Source organism: Gorilla gorilla, chromosome 12 (assembly GCF_029281585.2).
Source record: "Gorilla gorilla gorilla isolate KB3781 chromosome 12, NHGRI_mGorGor1-v2.1_pri, whole genome shotgun sequence".
NCBI classification, from domain to species: Eukaryota; Metazoa; Chordata; class Mammalia; order Primates; family Hominidae; genus Gorilla; species Gorilla gorilla.
In genome coordinates, this window is record NC_073236.2 from 64270001 (window position 1) to 64295724 (window position 25724).

Sequence of the window (25724 nt, forward strand, 5' to 3'; positions counted from 1 at the left end):
CAGGATTGTTTTCAACTGCAAAAAATGAAAACCTCAACTTGGTGGCCTAAACACATAGACGTTATCTTACCCACATAATAAGAAGTCTGGAGGTAGGTGGTTGCTAACATTGGCTCATTAGCACAAACATGTAGAGGCCTGTCTTTTTCTTTCTCTGTCTGGCTTATTTTACTCAGTGTAATATATTCCAGCTTTATCCATGTTGTCACAAGTGGCAGTATCTCCTTCTTTGTTAAGGCCGAATAATATTTCATTTTGTAAATATACCACAGTTTTTAAAATCTATTCATCCATTGATGGACACTTTGGTTGTCTGCATTTCTTGACTATTATGAATAGGGCTACAATGAGTATGGAGTGCAGATATCTCTAAAGATACTGATTTCACTTCCTATGGGTATATACCCAGTCAGAGACAGAAATAAAAATACTGTATGATCTCACTTACACATAAAACCTAAAAAAAATGTTGAATACATAGAAACAGACAGTAGCATAGTAGTTATCGGGCAAGGAGGAAGATATGAGAAGTATGTCCAAAGATACAAACTTGCAGTTTTGTGGGATGAATAAGTCTAGAGTTCTAATGTATAGCATGAGGATGACAGTTAAAAATATTTTATTGTATACTGAAAATTTGCTAAGACAGTAGATTTTAGGTGCTTTTACCACACAAAAAATAAAAAGAAGGTGATGAACATGTTTATGCACTTGACTGGAGTAATCATTTAACAAAGCGTATGTGTAGAAAAACATCAGGTTGTACACCTTAAATATATACAATAAAAAATGTAGGGGCCAATATCTCTGTGATTCTCAAAGCCTTTTTTCTATGTTTGTCATCTCATGGCTGCCAAATGGCTGCTGTTGTTCAGGCTGATTCAAGATCAAAAAAGGCAGAAAATGGAAGGAGGTTCCAGTAGATCTCCTCTCAGATTTCATTGGCCAGGACTGTGTCACATGGTCATTTCGAGCTGCAAGGGAGGCTGGAAAAATAAGAATTTTAGCTTTTTCAATCTTTAGATCAGTGGTTCATATCAGGTGTGATTTTGCTTTGCAAGGGGACTTCTGGCAATGTCTGGAGGTATTTTGGGGTGTCACAGCTTAGAAGTGCAGGCTGCTACTGGCATCTAATGGGTGGAGAAACATCCTACAATGCACAGGACAATCTCCTGCAACAAAGAATTATTGGGGCCAAGACATCAATAGTTCTGAGGTTGAGAAAGCATGCCCTAGAGCAGAGGCAGGCAAGGAAGAAAGGACTTGATGATGGTTTGAGGCATCCCACTCTGAAGGTCCTTCTGTGGCTTACCAGAGCTTTTAATGTCTGACCTTTACTACTCCATGCTTTTATTTAGTCACTACCCTCTCTGACCAAGACCTCTGCTCCAGTTATTCTAAACCACTTGCCAGGTTTTTTCTTACCTCATTGCTTTTGCACACTCTTTTCCTTTTCCAAGAATTCTCCCTTTTAGTCCTGGACTGGCTGACTCCCTCCCAGTCTGCAGAACTCTCTTAGGGTCATCTCTCCTCAATCTACCCCACCTCGAATCAATGGGCTTAGGCACCCACCCACACTCTCCCACATATGTTTTATTTCCCTCTATATTAGCACTTGGATTGGAGGACTTAAGATTTCTTTTTTAATTGTTTGTAAGGAACTCATTGGGACCAGAATATGATAGTTTATAATGAAGATAATCTCATTAATAATACTGACCTCATTAATAACTCCTAACAAGGTTGTTAGAAAGAGTAAATGGAATGATTACTCATTTTAATTTAATGATTTGAATATTTAGTATATTTACCTGGCTCACTCTTCTATTTCCTTTAAGTTTTTTTTTCTCAAAAGTCACCTTTGGGTACCCCATAAATATGTATAGCTTCTATGTACCCATAAAATTTTAAAATAAACAAATAAATCACCTTCTCCGTCAATTTTGCTCATCACTATCTACTTCTCCCCAAAACACACATTCAGCACTTCATATCCTTCTTCCTATTTTTCCCATTCTTTCCTCCTTATCACCTTACCATCATCCACCATACTATATATTTTATTTATTTGTTTAGTATCATCTCCCCTGCTGGAACTCCTAGGAGAAGAGAGATTTTTGTTTCTTTTGTTGACTGCTATATCCTGCGCATGTAGAATAGTGCCTGGCACCCATCAGATGCTCAGTTAATCAGTGAATGAATATGGCTCAATAACCAAATAATTATAAAAAGACATGTAGCAAGGAGTCTTACCCAAGAGCTGCTTCCTCCATCCAGTTCCCAAACTTGACCCATCATCAGGCTCTTATGCATCCTTCCAGAGTTCTTTATGCAGATATTAAGAAAATACAAGGGTATAGTTTTCTCCTCCTCCATTTCATGCACAGGTAGCACACCATGCATACTGTTTTGCCCTTCACGTTTTTCACTGAATAATATATTATGGAGATATTTTAGATCAGCATGTGGAGACCTTTCTTATTCTTTTAGACAACTATGTATTATTCCATTATATAGATAGACATCCATAGTTTAACCAGTTCTTTACTTATGTCCAGTGAAAATGGTTTAAATCTTTCCAAACTGAGCAACAAACAGAGCTGCAATAAATAACTATGACATGTATGTTCAAGTGCTGTTGTAGAGTAAGTGCCCCAAAGAAGAACTGTGGGAACAAAGTATGTGTAAATTATCAACTGAGAAAAATATTAATAAATTATCTTTTAAATAATTTTACCAATTTGCTCCTAAAAGATATATGAGAAGCCCCTGCAGCAGTGTTTTCAAATTTTTGAACTTTGACAATCTGATAGATGAAGAACGATATCTAAGTGCTATTTAATTTCTGCTTCTCTAGATCAGAGGTCAGGAAGCTTTTTCTGTAAAGGGTGAGACAGTAAATATTTTCAGGTTTGTGAGCCAGTCTCTGCTGTAACAACTCAACTTTGCATTGTAGCATGAGAGCAGACATAGACAATGCACAAATGAATGGGTAAAATTGTGTTCCATAAAATTTTATTTACAAAAACATATGGCTGGGCAGACTTGGCTTGTGAGCCATAGTGTGCCAGTCCCCATTTTTCATATGTTGAAGAGCCATTTGTATTTCTTTTTCTGTGAACTGTCCATATCTCTTGTTCATTTTTTATTGATCTTTTTCTTAATATTCTTTCTAGGCACTTTTCCTATATTAGTCCTTTGTGTCTGTTACATATTACAGATATTTTTCTTAATTTATCACTTGTCTTTTGACTTTGCTTATAGTAATATTTTTCAGAGCAGGAGTTTTGGGTGATTATTTTTCCCTGTTTAACCAATATTCATTGAATGTGTAACTGCAAGTACAGTTATGCTGTTTAGTATTTAACCAGAATTCGAATCATGTTTCCCATGACATTGGTATGAGGGAGGCAGTCTCTCAACAGTGAGGGAGCCTCACCCCCACAACTTAATTGATGATAGTCACAAATTTGGGCATTTGAGAAGGTATTGTAGTTCTGGGTTTTCTCATTCCCCTTTATACTGTGAATCCTGTGAGGGCCAAGGGCCTTTGTGTCCTTAGCCTTTAAGCTATGCCCAAGGCATTGGAGACTTGCAGTAAATGTTTATAGAATGAATATAAGTAACCATGTATTAATATATATAATTTGTAAATTTTTTAATATTTAACTTTTTATTGATGTATAACATGCATACAGAAACATATGCACAAAACATTTATGGAAAGCTTGATGAATTATTACAAAATAAATACACTTGTGTAACCAAGAAATAGAATCACACTTGCTCATGCCCCTGATAATCACATTCTCCTTCTCCTTCCAAAGGAAACCAAGATCTTAAGAACTAAGTATAGATCAACTCTGTCATTTCATAGAAGTGTTTTATTACAGAACATTAAAAACATATACAAAATACCAAAAAGTATAATAGACCTGTCACCCAGCTTTAACATCTACTAGTCATATGCTGTTTTTGTTTAATCTATATTTCAAACCATTTCCCACCCCCCACTTCATTAGGTTTTTGATTATTTTTTAGATAAAATGCATACACATTGAAAGGTACAATCTTAATTGTACCTTTTTGACAAATCAGTATATGTAAACTTCCCCTCTTTTAAGAATTGAATTACCCCCCTTAACAATCATTAATGTGCATAGAGATTACCTCAAAGTATTATTTAAAGTCCAGATTTTTGTAAAATAGGTGTGACTTTTGACTGAGAATTTGTATTTCTAACAAAGTACAGATCCGCAGAGCACATGGTAATTACAGTGTTTCTTTTATCTACAGTAAATACAATTTGATGAATAAAATTAAGGAAATTTGACCTAGGGTGAAAGAACGGATCAAAACATCTGTACAATATGCTATCTATAGAAGCATTTGGTTAACAATAACATAAACTAACCAAACAATTTTATTATTTTAATAACCAAAATTAGCAACAATCTTACTATTGTTTTCATAGAAGTGCTCCCTTAAAGTAAAAAATTTTAGTAACATGAGAGGGTATTGGTTAACTGGTTAACTGGTTAACAGCAAATATTTGAAAGTAAATGTCTGATAAAATTAAGTAGCGGGTATCTTTTCAAGCCCATCAATAATCTTACATAGTTACCCAAAATTCAGTCATTTACACAGCAAGTGCAGATAATTTTCATAGCTTCCTATTAAAATTATATTTTAATGCCCTTATACATTTTAACTCAGTTTTCTTATAAAATTCACCAACTTAAATTTTTATATGACATATGATAAGTTCCCCTTAAATTCAAGGTAAATTTACTGAATTTTATTAGGCAGTGTCTGTGTGTCCACCACCCAGTATTATTTGGGTTCCTCCATTTGCACAGGCATCACAGCTAGGGAAACAGGAATTCACAAGACACGACACAGGCTCTCCTCTGCATCTCTTTCCTCCTCAGGGCATCAGTTCATCAATCAATGAAGTCATGTGAGAGTAGAGGTTATATATTTTGTGGCACAGAGGGTATCATTCCTCCCCTCAGAGGAGGAAAAGACCAGAAGGTCTATCGGGGAACCTGCCCCAATAGTCACATAGGTTCTTTTCTATTTTCCCTAAGCGTCCACCAGCTTGAGAAATAAAGGGACAGAGTACAAAAGAGAGAAATTTTAAAGCTGGGCATCCGGGGGAGACATCACATGTCGGTAGGTTCTGTGATGCCCCGCAAGCCACAAAACCAGCAAGTTTTTATTAGGGATTTTTTAAAGGGGAGGGAGTGTGCAAATAGGTGTGGGTCACAGACATCAAGTACTTTACAAGGTAATAGAATATCACAAGGCAAGTGGAGGCAGGGCGAGATCACAGGACCACAGGACTGGGGCAAAATTAAAATTGCTAATGAAGTTTCAGGCACCATTGTCATTGATAACATCTTATCAGGAGACAGGGTTTTGAGAGCAACCGGTCTGACCAAAAATTTATTAGGTGGGAATTTTCCTCTTCCTAATAAGCCTGGGAGTGCTATAGGAGACTGGGGTCTATTTCACCCCTACAGGCCGTTTAGAGACCTATACCCCCAGGTGTGTATTCTCTTTCCCAGGGATGTTCCTTGCTGAGAAAAAGAATTCAGCGATATTTCTCCCATTTGCTTTTGAAAGAAGAGAAATATGGCTCTATTCTGCCCGGCTCACCGGCAGTCAGAGTTTCAGGTTATCTCTCTTATTCCCTGAACAATTGCTGTTATCCTGTTCTTTTTTCAAGGTGCCCAGATTTCATATTGCTCAAACACACATGCTGTACAATTTGTGCAGTTAATGCAATTATTACAGGGTCCTGAGGTGACATACATCCTCCTCAGCTGACAGGATTGAGATAAAAGTAAAGACAGGCATAGGAAATCACAAGGGTATTGATTGGGGAAGTGATAAGTGTCCATGAAATCTTCACAATTTATGTTTAGAGATTGCAGTAAAGACAGGCATAAGAAATTATAAAAGTATTAATTTGGGGAACTAATAAATGTCCATGAAATCTTCACAATTCACGTTCTTCTGCCATGGCTTCAGCTGGTCCTTCCGTTTGGGGTCCCTGACTTCCCGCAACAAAGGTCCTCTTAGGGAACACTTACTGGGAGGGCTGAGCCCCCTGAGGTGTGAGGCTCTGATCAGCAGGTATAGACTTTTCAGGAGGGAGGGATGAGGCAGCCATTCTGAACCTGCAGCTCTACTGTCTCCTGTCCCATCTCAAGACAATTCCGAAGGGCCGTTTTGGGCTGTCTGGATGGTGGAGGTTGAGGAACAGTTTGGGCTTTGATGTGGCTCAGATGAGGTGTGTCATAGAGGGCCCCTATACTCAGTATCTGGGCTGATGCCTTTGAGGTCAGTAGGTTGCCTCTTTGTATCCAAGTCCATTTTCACTAGGGAGGAGGCTGGAGAGTCTAAATGGCTTCCAGAGGCCCCCTCTGATTATCTCTGGAAGATGGGCACTGAAAGGGGCAAAGTCATTATCTTTGGAAATTCTAGAAATTCTACTTGGAAACCTGGGAAGACCGCTTGCCTGGGGCCTGAATACTCAATTTGCAGTCCTAGCCACATAGATGGTTGGTAGGCATAGAGCTGGGTTTGCATTTATATCAGCACAACCTTGCATCAGGTTTCAAGAAGTGGCCAGGACTAGTGTCTTGGTTACAGCCTGGAGAACATCATGAAAGCAAACTTCAGGCCTGTTGACTTTCATCTTGGCAATGATTGTTGGGTCCTAGGCAAAGTGCTGGAATGCAGCATGAGTCTAATCCATAGATCCACCTCCACACGTCAGCTGTCCATAAGGTAAGAGGGAGCCCAGTTTATGTCTTGATGGGAGGCTCTGCCAGGTAGAAGAATCACATCTCAGGTTTCTTGACAGCTGGCTGACTTGTTGAACACAGATCCAGGACAGATCTACTTTTGGATGTGTGGACAGGCATTAGCCTTTCAGTTTTGCTGATGCTTCAACTTGAAGTCTCCTAGGAAACTTCTGTGGTAGGTTCTTCCTCTGCAGTTCTTGCCTTGCCTTTGCCTTTGTTCTTCCTGTGAGTCTTGGTAAACGGCTATGGAGTCTGGAGTTGCTGGGGCTTCCTCAGTCCCAGGTTCTACTTTTCCTTCTTATTTGGCCCAAGGGTTGTGGGGCAGGGCCCCACCCCAGCACTTCACTGGGCACCTTCTGGTCCTGGCCATGTGTCCTAAGACTTGATAGTTCTTACACATTCTCTTGGAAATGAATTAAATTTGTTTCTTCCAAATCTCACAGTAAAATTGCTGCTCCAGAAAGGTGTATCATGGATATTCTGCTTTTGTGCATCCTCCCTGCATAGAATTGAGGCTGTGCCTACTCTGGTTTCAGAAGCATGCAGTAGAGTACGTTAAGTTAATCTGCAAAAGGTTTCAGACACTCATCAGGGAGCTTCCTGCATGGGCTGAGAAATGCCAAGACCCCACGCCTCCAGTACCACCCCTAAGGAGGGGCTCACAATTTGTAACATTTTTAAACAGTTGGAATATCCTCCACTAGAGAGGCTTTGGTGAAAGTAATACTTTTGTACACAGAGGATAGCAACATAAATTAGTGTACCACTTTTCAAAACCGACTTGGCAATGTGTATCAAGAGCTATAATAGTATGTATCCTGTTTGACACAGAGATTCCTTTCCTGAGAATCCATTGCAAGGCAATAAACAACAAGCAAAAAAGGAAGTAGCATTAAGCACAAAAATATTTCTTGTATTATTATTTTTCAAAAATATTTCCTCATAACAACCTAAATATCCAAAGGCAGGAAGCAGTTTTTGTAAACTGTGGCACTTTCACTGGGAAGAATACTATGTAGCCATTATTAGGCATGATGGAGGGAGACCATGGAGCAATACTGAACAGTGTTATATGCTGTGTACATGTGAAGTGTACATGTACAGTATATGCAGAGGAAAAGATATGAATTATATATACATGTCTATATATACTCTGACTATAAGCAGGTAAATGTGAATAAGTGTGTGCATGTTTATATGATAGAGAAAGAACAAAGGAATATTCACTATACTACACACTATATAGTTATATTCAGGTTGTGAAATTATGGTGATTTTATAATTTAAAAAATTCCCTACCCTTTTTTTTTTTCTGAGACAGAGTCTCTGTCATCCAGGCTGGAGTGCAGTGGCACGATCTCGGCTCACTGCAACCTCTGCCTTCCAGGTTCAAGTGACTCTTCTGCCTCAGCCTCCCGAGTAGCTGGGATTACAGACGGGCACCACCATGCCCAGCTAATTTTTTTTGTATTTTTAGTAGAGACATATTGGCCATTCACCATATTCACCATATTGGCCAGGCTGGTATTGAACTCCTGACCTTGTGATTCACCTGCCTCGGCCTCCCAAAATTTCCCTACTCTTTTAATATTATACTGGCACATATTTATACGCATACCCACATACGTACACATACATATGTATTTACATGTAACAAATTTATTAGCTGAACTTTTGGAAATGGTGTCTTCATAATTTAGTTCAATGAATATTGTGAGATATGCACCATGAGGCAACACACTGTGCTGAATGCCCAGAGAATCGAAAGTGAATCAATCATATGGATTCTGCCTTCAGATTCCTCACTGTCACGTGGGAAAGATAATGGTTATATAACTAATTATAGCACAACCACATAAAGTGCTGCCCAGACTGGAGGGGCTAATTAATCACACCCTTCTTCCAAACTCAAGAACCCAGAAAAGCATTCAAATTTTGAAGTTGACCTCATCAGTGTCAATTTCAGCAGTGGTAATGCTGGATGGAATAATGTGTCAGGGTCTTCTACCTAGTCCGTTGAGTTCTAGGGCAGCTATAGGACTGTAGGTCTTTCCCTTGCAGGGGAAGAAAAGTGAGCCAGTGGATTGGGAGGAGGGGCAGGGCAATGGATGCCTCCTTGTGGGTTGCCTATTGCCTGTGGAAGGGGATGAAATGAGTGAATTCTTTCTTTTTTTATTTTACTCTAAGTTCTGGGATACATGTGCAGAACATGCAGGTTTGTTACATAGGTATACATGTGCCATGGTGGTTTGCTGCACCTAGCAACCTGTTATCTAGGTTTCAAACCCCGCATGCATTGGGTATTTGTTCTAATGCTCTTCCTCCCCTCGCCCCCTACCCCCCGACAAGCCCTCTGTGCCCCTCCCTGTGTCCATGTGTTCTCATTGTTCCACTCCCACTTATGAGTGAGAACACGTGGTGTTTGGTTTTCTGTTCCTGTGTTAGTTTGCTGAGAATGATGGCTTCCAGCTTCATCTATGTCCCTGTGAAGGACATGAACTGAAACGAGTGAATTTAAAGGAGCACACATCAGAGCCAGCCAGGTAAGAACAGAGATTTCTCAATACTGCTTCCTGGAGAAGAACAAGTCAGAGATGGAAGGAAAAGGAAGGAAGCTTCCTCCAGCATTTTAGAGAGGGCAGTAATGTTAGTGGAGGTCTTCCCTTTCCAATGGGGTGGGGCAGAATGCCATAAAGATATTTTGTTTGTTTGTTTGTTTGTTTGAGGCAGAGTCTTACCCTGTTGCCCAGGCTGGAGTGCAATGGTGCGATCTCATCTCACTGCAACCTCTGCCTCCTGGGTTCAAACGATTCTCCTGCCCCAGCCTCCCTAGTAGCTGGGATTACAGGCACCCACCACCATGCCCAGCTAATTTTTATATTTTTAGTAGAGACAGGGTTTCACCATGTTGGCCGGGCTGGTCTCAAACTCCTGACCTCATGATCTGCCCACCTCGACCTCCCAAAGTGCTTGGATTTACAGGCATGAGCCACCGTGCCTGGCAAGAGATGTTCTTACAGTGCCTAAAGAGTTTGGAGAGATTTTGCTGAGCACTCCCTGACAACACGCAAACCCCGTGATTCTCTTTAATGCCCACGTTTTTTTTTATTTTATTATTTTGGGGGGTTAAGATAGTTTTTTATTAATGAAAATTTATGGGGCACACGTGAAATTTTGTTACATGTATATAATGTATAGTGATCAAGTCAGGGCATTTAGGGTGTCTGTTGCCCAAGTACAATATGTTTTTATTAACTATAGTCACCCTGCTCTGTTATCAAACATTGAATTTATTTCTTCTATCTAACTGTATATTTGTACCGTGTAACCCGCTTCTCTTCATCCTCCCTCCTACCCTCCACTCACCTTTCCCAGCCTGTTATCTGTCTTTCCACTTTCTATCTGCATATGATCAAACTTTTTAGCTCTCACATTTAAATGAAAACATGCAATATTTGTCAAAACCAATTTTAAAAGCCTTTTACTTTTCACTTAAGGAATTGGAAGCTCCAGAGCCAAGAAGAAAGCCCAGGCAGAGAGAAGGTTGCACTTGCATGGAGACCAGCTGGCCTGGTCTGGGCTGGCTGCTGCTGCCCTATCCTGCAAGGAGTCTGTTGGGCGTGATCTGACCTCTGAGGGTGCAAATGAAATTAGCTTCAGGACCTCTACATAGGGCCTCTTCCTGCCCGTGAAAACAATGACCCTGCAGGAAACAAGATACAGCAATACATTTATTTTTATTTATTAAGGGAAAACAACTGACAATAGCCCTCCCCACTCTGCTTCCTGGGTAATTAACAGCTGTCTGGATCTGGTCAAGACCAGGGTGGATCATTGGCCAAGAGGAAGTGACCTGGAGCAGAAAGTATTACAGGAGAGAAAAAACAATCACCTTGGAGCTCCAGTTTTGAATTTTGTGGGAAAAGGATGAAGAGGCATGACATAAATTGTATCAGCTGTGAAAATCAGGCCTGAGTCACCACCAGCTTGGGATCCAGTGAATTCTGTTACCCAGTCTGGTTGCTCTTACTGGGCTTGTCCAGGAATCCACATCTGGATGCTAGAGACAAAAGGGGATATTTTCTGATCTGGGAGGCAGGACAAGGTGGACTCATTAAGCTACAGAGGCAGAACAGTGGTTTCCAAGATGGAGTTCAGAAACTATCTTTGAAGTTAGGCCTATGTAATAGGTGGGGTGAGGGCAGTATATGAAAGCTAGAATGACTTGTTTTTCTGCCTTTAATGTCGTTTTCTATTTTGGTCAAAGCATGAACTTTTGAGTATCAGGCAGAATTACATTTGACACCCTCATCTTGGCCTCCACTTTTAAACAAGAGTAACACTACTTACCCTGCTGAACAGTGGTAATGGCTGAAGGTATTACAGATGATCAGCATAAAGGAATTATTCCAGATCTTGGCAAAGAGAAGCATTCAGTGAATGATAGCTCTTTCATTCACTCTATGTATGTATGTATGTATCTATCATCTATCTGATGTCTTCCTCCCTCTTTCCCTCTTTTCCTTCTTGCCTTCCTTCCTGTTCTCATCCCTCCCTTTGTTCCCCATGAGTGCATATCTATGTCTCTTTGTGCATGCGTGTATGCAATATGTATATCTGTATATACCCTCATATTTTTAAGCATTCTTAGATTGCAGAATAGGTAAAAGGGTGCATGTAGAGATGCCACTTGTGAAGGGCCTGGGAAGTAGAAGGAGTATAGCTCAAGCTCTGCTATGTCTGTTCAGCATTTGTAGGTTTTGACTTTTATTTCACTGGATTATGTGGCCATTGTTATTATGTTAAAAAACCTTCATGGTCTGAAAACCCTTGTAGGGAATATAGGAGTCTCCAAGAAATGGAGATAGATTTATGGAGCTCCAGATTCATACTCCAGGGAGGACAGGGTTACGTTTGCTGCCTTAGTGGATACATAAGCTATCTAGAGGCTTTAAAAGACAGCCTATCCCAAATTTATTTCTAACCTACCAACATGGATTGGTTAAATTAAGTTCTTTTAATGCTACACACTTCTACTAACACAAGAGAGGTTGAGTTATTGCATGAGTTGGGCAATAAAGCAAGTGTAACTGATGTACTCTTTCTCTGTCGTGTCCTCTTTCTCTCACTCTGGGATCCAGGCAGGTTTTCTCTTGGTTGGGGAATTGTCTTCCTTGGGTTGAGGGGACTGAGGGAAGATGCAGTATTGGTATCTCCTTCTGAATCATGGCTCCTTCTGAACCTAGGCAGGTTCTCTTCAAGGCTTCATGGTGTAGGAGACAGAGGACAAGACTTTGGTCTGAAGGATCATCCACAGAAAATGGATGTACAGTGCCAATCACGGGAGCTCGCCTGCTGATTCCCACTTACTCTGCCTACAGGGTCCTTTCCTCTCCCCATGAGAGCAGAGCCAGCTTCCCATTATGCGGCTCCTTCAAGGGCATTATAGAAGAAGTGGGCCAGTCCCTCTCTTTGGCTCATTTCATTCTAGCTCAGAAAAGCTATGGCATAACTATAATTGGCTCAATTTCCTTTGCTTGATTAAGGAGGCAAAGCCAAAGTAAGGCCAGAAATCAAAACCTTTTTTGTTGCCAGGGCATACTAAGCAGTACAAACTCATTTCTAATTTATATACTCAAAGCCATACCTCCTAAACCAAAGTGTATGAAGGATTACTTTAAATTCTTCTTTTCCTAAGGGGAGAATTTTCACAATATGTAGAATTTTTATTTCATACTCATAATAAAGTGATCTTTAATAGAACTCTAAGAAAACTCCTTTAGAATGTTTCATACTAACAAAAGAAGGAATTAAACATTTGTGAAGTTCAAGGCATGTCACTTGAGCACTACATCAATGTAAGAAAGACTCAGTTTTATTGAAGGTTAATTATCTATTGGAAAAAATTCACTAAGGGGCCCACACTCTGGCATTCCAGCAGAGGAGTCAGGGATGAACATGAAGAGGAGGGTGTGTTTGTGGGTCAAGAGTGGACAATGAAGTCTTTGGCTTATCTGGACTAAAGGCTCCTGTTGAAGAGTTTGGGGGCATATGATTGAAAGAGAGATTGGAACCAGATTTCTGACAGCCTTGAGTGCCCTCTTTTTTTTTTTTTTTGTAAAAGTAATAAGGTAAATAATAGGAGTCAGATTTTAAAATGTTGCTTTGACAGCCATGTGCAAAATTAATTGAAGGTGGAAGGAAGTGGAATCCAGAGTTAGAAAGCTGCAGGTGCGGGGAAATGGCAGTGAGTGGAAAAGAGATGGAAGAGACATGAGAATGGCTGAGATTAATTAATTTATGGCAAGAAGCCAAAGAGTGAGTCAAAAAATGACTCTGGGCATTGGGCACAATGACTGAAGGGAGCCTCAGGCAGAAAAGGGAAGGTTAAAAAGGGGAGGGAGGGAGGGAGGAAGGGAGAGAGGGAAAGAAAGGGATAGAGAGAGAGGTAAGAGAGAGAACTTGCTGTTTGAGATAAAAGAGGATGAGATCGATGTGAGTGAGGTACATTCTGTATGAAGTTGGAAGGTACATGGGAGTCTTTAAACATAAAAATTAAAATTTACAGGAAATGTATGTCTTAAAGAGATGGATGAATTTCCTCCTTTCCCCTCAATTTGTTTATGTATTTACGTACTCATAAATAAATATCACTTATTGCCAGAAGGAGGCATGATTCAGTGACAGTTCTATTTCTGATTTTTATTTGTATAGCTACGGGTGTTGGGAAACTTTGTTCACATAAACATGTAGGCAAAAACAAAAGAAGTTTTGTTATAATTAAGTCACTCCAGTCTTTGAATTAAGTTTTCATGCCAAAAATCAGAGTGATCCGTCATCAAAAGTTATTTTGATTTATCAGCTGACAACATGATTAGGCCTTCCTTCAGTTTTGTTGAAAACCAAGAATTGGAAAATGACTTGGAAAAGAATGTGTTACCAGTTATTAGGGGCTTTTGCCTCCTGTCATTGACATCAATATTTCAATATTTGGAACTGTTATTTTGCTTGGTGGCCATTTTTGCACTCTGGGCAGTGCACCATAGTAAGATGGGATGTGGGGTGGGGGAAGGGTTTGACTTTAGCGAAATGGGGGAAGCAATGGGTGGTGTAGAACAGGTAAGACTGTGCCTTCCACCACAGGCACCTTCTCTGGCGGATCCAATATAGGAAAGAACAAAGAAAATAGCTGTGTAAGGTCTAGAAATAGATTTCCTTAAAACCAGCTATGCCTGTTCACCTCTTAGGCACATGTTCCCACTGTGAAGACTGCTTATCTCGAGTACGGCCGAGCAGTGAGATGAAACTCAGGCCCTTTTAGACCAACAGGGACTTAGGCATAGTCAGTGGCCTGATGAGTTTGTGGGCAGAGGCAGCAACCTGGGCTCCCTGACCAGCCGTCACCCTGAGTAGAATGACCTTATTCCTTCCTGATGCAACTAGTGGCAGAAAATCAATTCTGTTAGCAATTGGGAGCAGATTTCTGAGGCAGAGTCAAGTCTCTTTCAGAGGAAAAGGGCTCCTAGGGAACTCTGGACAAAGTAGACAGGTCCAAGACCTGACCCTTGGGAGATATTTTATCTTGATAAACAGCAGAACCCATTTCTCCAGCAAATGGGCTTCATTTTGCTTTATCCCAGTGATTTTGACTTTTTTATTATCACTAGAACTAGGTTTTGTGAAGACCATTCTGGACTGACCCTTTATGGCTTTTTGGTTTTCCATTTCCTGTGCCCACTGACTTTTCTCCAATTCTGCACTCTCTGAGATTGCCCCAATGGTGCCTCATGCCCACTTCCATTATTTCACTTGGTTGTGCTCAATTCCAATTATGTTTATTGCATGTCCTTTTCTCCTATCAGTCTTGAAGGTCCAGTGAGGTTGTGATTGGCTCAAGGTCATTTAACTAATAAATGAGAGTGTCATCCTCCCACTTTACAAAAGAAAGGCAAATTACTGGATTTAACCCAATCCAGGGAGGCCAAGTCCAGGGCTTTTATTTGCCCCAAGACATGTTCTCTCTATCTGAGGGCTTAAGAATTTTCTAAGTTGATCTAGAATCTAGATAAGACTCAGGCCCATTCCAGCCTGTCATCAGATAGCATGTTTTTATACACATTGTGCATGTTAATTATAATCAGGCAGACATGAGCAAATCACAAATAAATGCAGATTGGTGTGGAGTTCATGGGCTGTTCTGGTCATTATTTCCTCTGGGAAAATATAAATCTAAAGATAAAGGTGGGGCCTTTGATGTGATCCCATAGCATCTGGCATAGGAATATGCTATTTGTAAGCAAATGAGTCTGAGAAGACCATCTTTTAAAAAAAAAAAAAGGTGTGTGTGGTGCAAATTTAAATGTATTAAGTCACTCAGTAGTGCTACAACTAGAGATGTACAGATACATTGACAACATGTAGTTCACTTTTAAAAGTAAACAGCATCTCAATCTAATGGTGAGACATTAAGCTAATTGTTAAATAATATCGAAAACAGATCTTTTCCTGAAACAGTGTTGCTAGATTGAAAAAAATTAATACACATTATATACAGCTGTTTTGAATCAACATAAAAATTGAAGAGGTAGTGCAGAAGGTTCTCATATCCCTCCCTTATTAGTTTTTTTTGTTTCTGTTTTTTGGGGTTTTTTTACTTTTATTTTAGTTTTGGGGGTACCCATGCAGTTTTGTTACATGGGTAAATTGCATGTCACTGAGGTTTGGTGTACGAATGATCCCATCACTTAGGTGGTGAGCCTAGTACCTGATAGGTAGTTTTCCAACCCATTCCCCCACCCCACCCTCCCCCTCTAATAGTCCCTAATGTCTATTGTTCCCTTCTTTATGTCCACGTTTACCCAGCTTTTAGCTCCCACTTATAAGTGACAACATGCAGTATTTGATTTTCTATTCCTGTGTGAATTTGCTTAAGATAATGGCCTTCAGCTGCATCCATGTTGCTGCAAAAGACATGATTTTATTCCTTTTATGGCTGCTTAGTATTTCATGGTGCATATGTACCACATTTCCTTTATCCAATCCTCTGTTGATGGGCACCTAGGTTGATTCCGTGTTTTTGCTATTGTGAATAGTGCTAGTGCTACAGTAAACATACAAGTACAGGTATCTTTTTTGTAGAAAAATTTATTTTCCTTTAGATATACACCCAGTAGTGGGATTGCTGAGTCAAATCATAGTTCTTTTTTAAGTTCTTTGAGAAATCTCCATGCTGCTTTCCACAGGGGCTGAACTAATTTATATTCCTACTTTTTTTTTTTTTTTTTTTTTTTTGAGACAGGCTCTCACTTTGTCACCCAGACTGGAGTACAGTGGTACAATCTCGGCTCACTGTAGCCTCTACTTCCCTGGCTCAAGTGATCCTCCTGCCTCAGCCCCAGAAGTAGCTGGGACTACAGGTGTGTACCAGCATGCCTGGCTAATTTTTGTGTTTTTTTAATGATGGGTTTTCCATCATGTTGCCCAGGCTTGTCTCAAGCTTCCTGAACTCAAGGGATCTGCCTGCCTCAGCCTCCCAAAGTGTTGAGATTATAGGTGTGAGCGACCATGCCCAGCCTGGTGTTCCCTTTTATGCACAACTTTGTCAACATGGCATTTTTTTACTTTTAATAATGGCCATTCTGACTGGTGCGAGATGGTATCTCGTTGTGGTTTTGATTTTGATCATGATTTCTCTGACAATTAGTGATGCTGAGCATTTTTTCACATATTTGTTGGCTGAATGTATGTCTTCTTTGCGAAGTGTCTTTTCATGTCCTGTGCTCATTTGTAATAGAGTTATTTTTTGCTTACTCAATTTTTTTAAAATAGATTCTAGATATTAGGACTTTGTCAGATGCATAATTTAGGAATATTTTCTCCCATTCTGTAGATTGTCTGTTTACTCTGTTGATAGTTTATTTTGCTGTGAAGAGGCTCTTTAGTTTAATTAGATCCTACTTGTCCATTTTTCTTTTTGTCACAATTGCATTTGGAGACTTGGTCATAAATTCTTTGCCAAAGCCAGTGTCCAGAATGGTATTTCCTAGGTTTTCTTCTAGGGATTTTATAGTTTTAGGTCTTACACTTAAGTCTTTAATCCCTCTTGAGTTAATTTTTGTATAAGGTAAAAAGAAGGAGTCCAGGTTCAATCTTCTGCATATAGCTAGCCAGTTATCCTAGAACCATTTATTAAATAGAGAATCTTTTCCCCTTTGCTGTTATTGTTGACTTTGTCAAAGATCAGATGGCTATAGGTGTGCAGCTTTATTTCTGGGTTCTTTATCCTGTTCCATTGGTCTATGTGTTGGTTTTTGTACCACTACCATACTGTTTGCTTACTGTAGCCTTATAATATAACTTGAAGTTGGGTAATGTGATGCCTCTGGCTTTTCTTTTCTTCCCCCTTTAGGATTGCTTTGGCTATTTGAACGCTCTTTTGGTTCCATATGAATTTTAGAATCTTTTTTTTTCTAATTCTGTGAAAAATGGTGTTGGTACTTTGATAGGAATAGCATTGAATCTGTAAATTGCTTTGGGCAGTATGGCCATTTTAACAATGTTGATTCTTCCAATCCATGAGCATGGAGTATTTTTCTATTTGTTAGTGACATTTCTAATTTCTTTCAGCAGTGTTTTGTAATTCTTGTTGTAGAGATCCTTCACCTCCTTGGGTAGCTATTTTTTAGGTATTTTATTATTTTTGTGGCAATTGTAAATGAAATTACCTTTTGATTTGGCTCTCAGCTTGGACATTGTTGGTGCATAGAAATCCTACTGATTTTTGTATTGATTTTGCATCCTGAAACTTTACTGAAGTCAATTATCTGTTTGAGGAGCCTTTTGGCAGAGTTTTTAGCGTTTTCTGGGTATAGAATCATATTGTCTGCAAAGAGTGATAGTTTGACTTCCTCTCTTGCTATGTGGATGCCTTTTGTTTTTTTTCTCTTGCCTAATTGCTCTATCTAGATCTTACAAGACCACCTTTTGTTGACCCAGAAAGGAACATTTACCAAGCACTTTCACATGCATTATCTACACTGATCCTCCCAACAGCCTTGTGTAATATATGACACCTCAGCATTGACACTGATGCTGTAGAAGCACCAGGAAATGATGAGAAGGGAATAGGCTTTGAAACTGGATAGACTTGGGTTTGTTTGCTTGGGCCTTTCTACCTTGTCATGTGGCCTAGGGATGTAACAGTACCTCTTTTTGCTTCTGCCTTTTATTTCATAAAAGACAACCAACGAAGGAGGAAAGGAGGAGAAGAAAAAGAAATAAGTGGGCTATTTTAAAGATTGAGGCTGATGATGTAATGGATTTCATGAAATTTTAGGAACATATTTGGACAATATTTTTTGATTTTCTTTTTATTTCAATAGTTTTGGGGGTACAGGTGGTTTGTGGTTACATGGATAAGTTCTTCAGTGGTGATTTCTGAGATTTTAGTGTACCCATCACCAGAGCAGTGTACACTCTACCCAATGTATAGTCAGAGAGATTAATTTGGTGACAACATCAAGATTATAAAAAATTTTAACAATCTGAAACCAGGGTGAAACAAAATGAAGTTTTTGTATTTGAATTGAAAAGAATCCTAATAAGTCGCACACAGAAATAGAAAACACAACTTAATGCCATTACCTTTGTGAGCGTGACCTGGAACAAGCCACTAGACCAGCATGTAGGTTAGTGTTGACTTGCCATATAAGGGAGAACACAGTGGTCTTCAGTAGGCTTGAATTTACCTAATCGTCCTAGCATTTGGTTGAAGTGTCTCCATCTCATCCTCATGCTCACAAAATGCCCCATGACTCCCTCTCTCCTAGGGCTGGTTGCCCCCACAATGTGCTTCCATCATTAACAGCCCATTGTTTTATTTTCTGTCCATTGCTTTCGTCTGTCTCCCCAGTAGACTAGGTGCATTCTGAGAGGAAGAACTGAATCTTATTTAAGTCTTTGAATTTCCAGAACCTACAAAAATTGTCCAAATATACACAAAGGCATAAGAATGATATAATAGACTGTGGGGACTCAGGGGAAATTGGTGGGAGGGGGGTGAGGGATAAAAGACCATACATTGGGTACAGTGTACTCAAGGCCAGGCCTGTTCCTTTGTCCTCGTAGGTACCTAGAATGAAAACTGTTCACTCAAAGACTCCCATTCTGTTAAGCACATCTTACAGGGGTCACAACTAGGCCCCCTAAGCATACTGATCATTAACAGAATGACTGTTATCTTCTCTCACCAAGGAAAGAGCTCAAATTTCTCTTCCCCTTTCAGTTAACCTGCTGAGGCCACTCCTAAATACCTATACTGGCTTTCAATGTGTGACTGATTGCAACTATTGCTTTTTACAAAACTACCCCAAAACTTACTGGCTGAAAACACACATGTATTATCTCCCGGTTTCTACAGGTCAGAAATCTGGGTGTGGCTTAGCTGGGTTCCTTGGTTCAAGGTTTCTCACAGGCCACTGCAAGGCCGGGACTGTGGTCCCCTCAAGACTAGATGGAGGGATGATTCACAACCAAGCTCATTCACGTGGCTGTTGGCACCATTCCTCAAAGGGTGTTGGCCAGAGGCCACCCTTAGTTCCTTGCCACTTGGACTTCCCCATAAGGCAGCTCACACATGGCAGCTGGCTTCATCAGAACCAGCAAGTAAGAAGAGCCCCAGAGAGGGAGAGAGTAAGAGAACAAGACAAAATCACAGTCTTATGTAACCTAATCTTAGAATCACCCGTTGCTTTTGCCATATCCTACAGTCGTCCCTCGGTATACACAGGGCATTGGTTCCAGCATCCCTGTGTTTACCCCAATCCGTGCATGCATGCTTAAGTACTGCAGTTGACCCTACAGAAGCCACATATTTGAAAAGCTGACACTCCTTACATGTGGATTTCTCATCTCGCAAATAACGTATTTTCGATCTACATGTTTGTTTGAACAAAATCCATGTATAGGTGTCCTGTGCTGTTCAAACCCATGTTGTCCAAGGGTCAACTGTATTTCTTAGAAGTAAGTCACTAGGTCCGCCACTTGAGGGGAGAGGATTGCACAAGAGTGTGAATACTAGGAGATGGGGTTCATCTCAGAAGCTGTTTACCACTGTGATGAAAGGGTAATTCAGTGGGGGTGTATGAGCAAATTCACAAGTAAAGCTGTTTTGGTCTAGGTGAAAAGAGGCTTTAGATAGACACATCTCTTAAACAAATGACACCTAAGCACGGCTGCTTGCGTACAGTAGGTGCTAAATAATTACTATTTTTCTTTCTTTTACCTTTTCATTTGGGAATAATCTCTAAGTTAAAGTTGCAAGAAGAGTGAAAGAATTTCATATACCTTTTACAGATTCACCGTTTGTCAATAATTATATTTTGAATACATTATAAAATATGTCACATTGGAGGACAATATTTGTAACCATCAAAACTTTGGGGCCTGGTGAGAAGTGTAGGCTGGAGTCATATTGGATCTCTGCATATGGAGTTGTCATCTCTCAAATGCTTGCTTCTTCCTCTTCTTCCTCCAGAAAATCCTGAGCGAGCAGCTCTGTACTTTGTTTCTGGCGTGTGTATCGGGCTGGTGCTGACCCTGGCTGCTTTGGTGATAAGGATCTCTTGCCACACAGACTGCAGGCGGCGTCCCGGGAAGAAGTTCCTGCAGGACAGAGAGAGCAGCAGCGACAGCAGCGACAGCGAGGATGGCAGTGAGGACACCGTGTCCGATCTCTCTGTGCGGAGACACCGCCGCTTCGAGAGGACTTTGAACAAGAATGTGTTCACCTCCGCGGAGGAGCTGGAGCGCGCCCAGCGGCTGGAGGAGCGCGAGCGCATCATCAGGGAGATCTGGATGAATGGCCAGCCTGAGGTGCCCGGGACCAGGAGCCTGAACCGCTACTATTAGGGAGCAGCAGGACCCCGGAAACCACTGGAGGCCGCCTGGAAAGGAGAGTGTCTGCAGGGACAGTGGGCACAAGGAACTGAACCCAGCTCTGCTAATATTGTGATTTCAGAGAAAAAGCAGGACATGCCCCTTTTCTAGCCAGGAGGATTGCTCCTTTTTGGCCAAATGTATGGAGAAGTAGAAAAATCAAAGCAGTTCATCAACCTTTCCAGGTCTCGGAATGGTGCTGAAAAATCCTCTCCAACACTGTGGATGGAGATCGGAGAAACGCGACTGTGGTTTCTCTTGATTTCTGAGGATCTCAGAAGTTTCAGCAGACTTCCTTGCTCTGTGTTATTCCTTTGCAAAAGGAAAGATCATTATAGCATGAGGGCTGGGAATAGCAGGGTGAACTTAACCCAATAAATGCAATTTCCTAAATGACTTCATGCTATGGAGGTGATTCTGATTCAAATAGCATGATCCATGCTTATTATTTAAGGCTGATTTTTAAAATCTTGTGTTGCAAGGGCAACCTCGTCCATTTTAACTGGCACCTCAGGGATTAAAATCCTACTTTTTAGTGTAGTTCCCACCTCATTCATGAAAATGAATAGAACTATTGTATTATGGGAGATGTGTCAGTGAACTAGAAAATGTCAATAACCTTAAAGGATGGAGGGTTTTTATTTTAAATAGTTTATGAAATATATATTGACATGCATATTTGAAAATGCTGCATAAAAATAAAAGTGGTGTGTTTTCCCCCTCTTTGGAGACAAGAAAATTTTATTATGACTCTAGATAATTGTGATTTTAAACACTTTGTTTTTTTTTTTCTTAAAAAAAATTGGATTTCAAAGAAAAGAATGGAAATGAGAGGTAAGGATTAAAGCCAAAGTTAGGATGGGAATTTAAAAAATAAACATTACATAAAATCTTTTTGGTTGCATGTCCGTCTCTGTGGTTACCCTTACCTTAAATGACAACCCTTTTATATACATGGGTATGGGCTTTTGCCAGGCCCCTCAAGGATTACAGTGGGGAGATGGTTCCTGTGTGATAATGGGCTTTTCACTTTCTGTAGGTTATATGTATGATTGCTATAGTTGAATTGTTAAGCAGATAAAGGAATAGAAGACTTCCCTAAAGCTAGAAATAAGATGGTAGCCCTTATATGAAAAGAAGTTGGTAGGGAAGGAGGAGAAGCCAGGCTCTGCCAATTTAGAAATAGGTTACAGAGGACAAAACATCCCCTAAGCTGGTAAACAGGAAGAGTGAGACCTGTCTCTCTGTTGACTTCCTTCTCTTGCCATGGAGTAGATTCCTAGTCAGTCTATCTGGGTGTTCCAGGGCCTTCCTGCTGGGAGGATCTCCCCTGTTCATTGACTTTGTCACCATGCTTAAGAGGATGGTCAGGAGACTTCCTCTGGTGAGGTCTCCACTGCTTTAGCAACCCACTTTTTGTTGTAAGGACTCTTGGAGGGCTCTCTTAAGAACTGAACAATCATAATCATAATCTTTGCTTGCCAAGGGGGCAATAAAGTTCACTTGCAACACTCAGTCGCTGGCCTGATTATATAATTTTGGGTGGCTAGCAACATTGGCTGGCTAGTTACAAGTGCCAAAAATCTTGCTGAGTCAGCATCTCTGAATCTAGCTCCTTGCCCTTGTGGTTTCAGTCCCTTAGCAACAATTGCAGGAATCATCTGATTCCCCCGGGCTTTAGATTAACGTCATCTATCCTTGTCTCCACCTCTTAGAAAAATGGAACAATTGGGAGCTGATTTCCATCACCAGGGAGCATCAAAGCTGATTATGGAGTGGGATTATGAGCCTTATTGGGCAGGGACTGCAGTAGCAGAGGTGTTTGGGAGGGCTCCGGGGCAGATGCCTGTCTCAGTTCTCACTCCCATATCCTTTTGACCAAGTCCATAATGTTCTTGTAATTATGGTGGTGGGGACATTGCCTGAGGCATGAAATACACTAGGTAGCAGCTGCTTCACTTTCATGTAACAAGGAATACAGATTTTCAACCTTCCTTATCTTGATTCAACCAATTCCACATTTTAGGTTTATCACTTCACACCTGGTTTTAGTTTCTGTATTAGAACATTTGCATTTGCAACAGAAAGATATTCCACTTAAGAGCATTTATTGATTCACACAACTGGAAGGTCATGGCTGGATCTGAGGCTTCAGAGATGACTGGATCCAGGATCTTAAATGCTACCAAAAAGTTGGTCTTTCTCAGCTCTCCACTTTGCTTCCTTCTGCTGCTGGTTTCATTGTCTTCTACTGCAGATGAAACTGTAACACACTTGTACAATATAGTGTATTGGGGTGCTTGCTTCTGATCAAGCCCCCACACAGCTCACGGACTATGTATGTGCATATTTGGCACAGGTTCATGGCTTGTTTAGCTCAGAAGTCAGAAGCAAGACACAACGTGGAAGGGATGCTTTTGGTGCCGGTTTCCTGGTCTCTGGAAGTTTCACAGAGAAGCACTAGCTGACAAAATTCTGAGATAACTTTACGAAGTAAAGATGACTTAGGAGTCCAAGAAATCCTCTTCAGGCATTAGTGCTCCCACCAACTTCCCTTAAGAGCCTCTTCCTGAGCTGCAAGGGACAGGTGGTCATTTTCAACTCATGGCATCTCTAAACGCACTCAGCTGAACCTTTGCCTTGTGGCAGGGAGCACACCAAAGGGACTTTGGAAATAACATAGTTTCAATAAGGACAGAAGAGAAAAGAAACACCTTGCTCTGTGGCTTAAAATATGAAATCACAGGAAGGACTCTATGGTCTGGCTTGTGTAGGTCCATGGATGAAATCACTGGTCATTGTGGGCAAGAGACTGAGCTTCTCTAAGAAGAAAGTGGAGATAAGATGCTAGGCAGGCACTCGCAGTAGCCACTGCACCACTCTTTTCTGTCTTTCTTGGTTTTCCTACTCTCTCTCTCTTGGTTTTTTTACTTTCGTTTTCTTAATGCTTTATCTTCTTTTCTTCAACCCCTTCAATATGGGTCCATCCTTCTAACCTTGAAGAGCTGATCTTCTCACCCTACATCCTGGGATATCTCATATATTGCAGTGACTCTAAAGATCACCTATGCACTGATGACTTGAAAAATCTCTTTCCAGTCCTGACAAAGTTTCAGACACATATAGCTCACTGACCTCAACCACAGGAGACAGTTGTCCCACAGGATAAATTTGGCAGTGTCAGGGAGACATTTTGGTTGTTACTGCTGGGTGGGTGGGATGCTATTTGTGTCTAGTGGCTACAGGCTAGGAATGCTGCTAGACATTTGATAGTGACAAAGCCAGCCTTTCAGTCCTCTCCACCAATGCCCCAGCAGTGAGTGAAGAAATCTCCAAGTTATTCCAGCCCCCAGGCGTATGACTCTTTCCAACCAAAGCCTTAGACATTGACGAATAGAGATAAATCACCTCTGTTGAGCCCTGTCCAACTTCTTAGTTCATAGAATCCATGAACACAGTAAATTGATGGTATTTTTATGCCTCTAAGCTTATTTTCCCACTTTTATGAAGGAGAAATATATTACTGTACAACCTCTACCATAAGATTGGCCACCCTGGGGAGTCCTTTTTACATGTAGCATGTTATGAATGTATTCCTATTCCCAAAGGATAGAGGAGCAAACATTTCTACATGCAGTATGCCCCTAAGTTTACAATAGATAGCTGGACAACTTCCCAAAACTGCACTCACCTTCCCCCCAGACCTATGTCTCTACCTATATTTTCTGTCAGTTATTGATACGGTTTGGATCTGTGTCCCTGCCCAAATCTCATGTCGAATTGTAATCTCTAATGTTGGAGGACGGGCCTGGTGGGAGGTGACTGTATCATGGAAGCGGGTTTCCCTCTTTCAGTTTTATGATAGTGAGTGAGTTCTCATGAGATCTTGCTGTTTAAAAGTCTGTAGCACCCACCTCTTCTCTCTCTTCCTCCTGCTCCCGCCATGTAGGATGTGCCTGCTTCTCCTTTGCCTTCTGCTATCATTGTATGTTTCCAGAGGCCTCCCAACCATGCTTCCTATATAGCCTGTTGGATGATGAGCCAATTATTCCTCTTTTCTTTATAAATTACCCAGTCTCAGGTAGTTCTTATAGCAATGTGAGAGTGGACTAATACAGTTAATGACAACGCAAGTTACAAGGTTACCCAAATCAGAAGCCTGGGACCATTCCAGTTTCCTTCTTTTCCTTGAAGCTTCACATATAACAATTAACAATCTTCCCAATTTTAAGTCATTAATATTTCTTGCATTGACTCTTCCTTTACAGCTTAGTTTAAGCCCTTATCAACTCCTGCCTAAACAATTGGAAAAGCCTCCAAATTGTTATCTAAGTCTTGCCACCATCAAAGCCATACGGAATACAGCTACCAAGGGGACCTCTATTAAATGCATGGCTGCTCATATACCAATCTCTCTTTTAAATCTCCCATTTTTTCCGCATTGCCTATTTAAAATGTCCAAATACCTCTAGATAACATACTGGGCTCTCCATAGAAGGCTGCTGCAGCTCCATCACCTGCCCCTCCTTGCTCATTCCTTTACATTCTGATAATATCGAATTGCTTATAGTTCTCTACCTTTTATCCCAATTGTTGCTTCTGTCTAAAATACCTTTCCCTCTTTCTCCCACTTTTCTACCTATCCTCAAGGCTCAGCACAAGTGTTTCCTCTACCAGGAAGCCTTCCAAGACTTTCCCAGGCTGGGCTAAGTATTGTCCTCTAAGTTTCCACATATCCTGTGCTTGTTATGCCCCTTGTTCCTACTATACTGTTGTGAAATTGTTCGCTTGTGCCTCAAAGGCAAGGAGTCTGCCTTGTTATTGGGTCCCAGCTGGATGCATACATCACATGCTTTCAGCAACTATTTGTTGAACTGCGGTAAAGACTACATTGTATTCACCAAACCCTGTTCTCTCTGCCTTCTGTACACATAGATGGACTATATTTCCAAGATACGATTTTGGGTATATGTG

At 40.7% G+C, this 25724-nt stretch overlaps 1 protein-coding gene and 1 non-coding gene across 9 annotated transcripts in view; one reads left to right on the top strand and one right to left on the bottom strand.

Moving 5' to 3' along the window:
* EVA1A (eva-1 homolog A, regulator of programmed cell death) overlaps positions 1 to 21644 on the top strand; it is a 155648-nt gene extending 134004 nt beyond the window's left edge. For all 8 annotated transcript variants that reach the window (XM_055378158.2, XM_031008369.3, XM_055378155.2 and 5 more), the window contains one exon: positions 20350 to 21644. In XM_055378158.2, the coding sequence (XP_055234133.1) occupies positions 20350 to 20723 (374 nt within the window). In that variant the 3' untranslated portion in view covers positions 20724 to 21644. The remainder of the gene's footprint in view (positions 1 to 20349) is intronic.
* Positions 21645 to 24252: 2608 nt separating this feature from the next.
* LOC115933671 (small nucleolar RNA U109) lies at positions 24253 to 24387 on the bottom strand. The gene has a single exon (XR_004069529.3). It is a non-coding gene; the product is annotated as a small nucleolar RNA U109 (small nucleolar RNA).
* Between the last annotated feature and the right edge of the window lie 1337 nt (positions 24388 to 25724).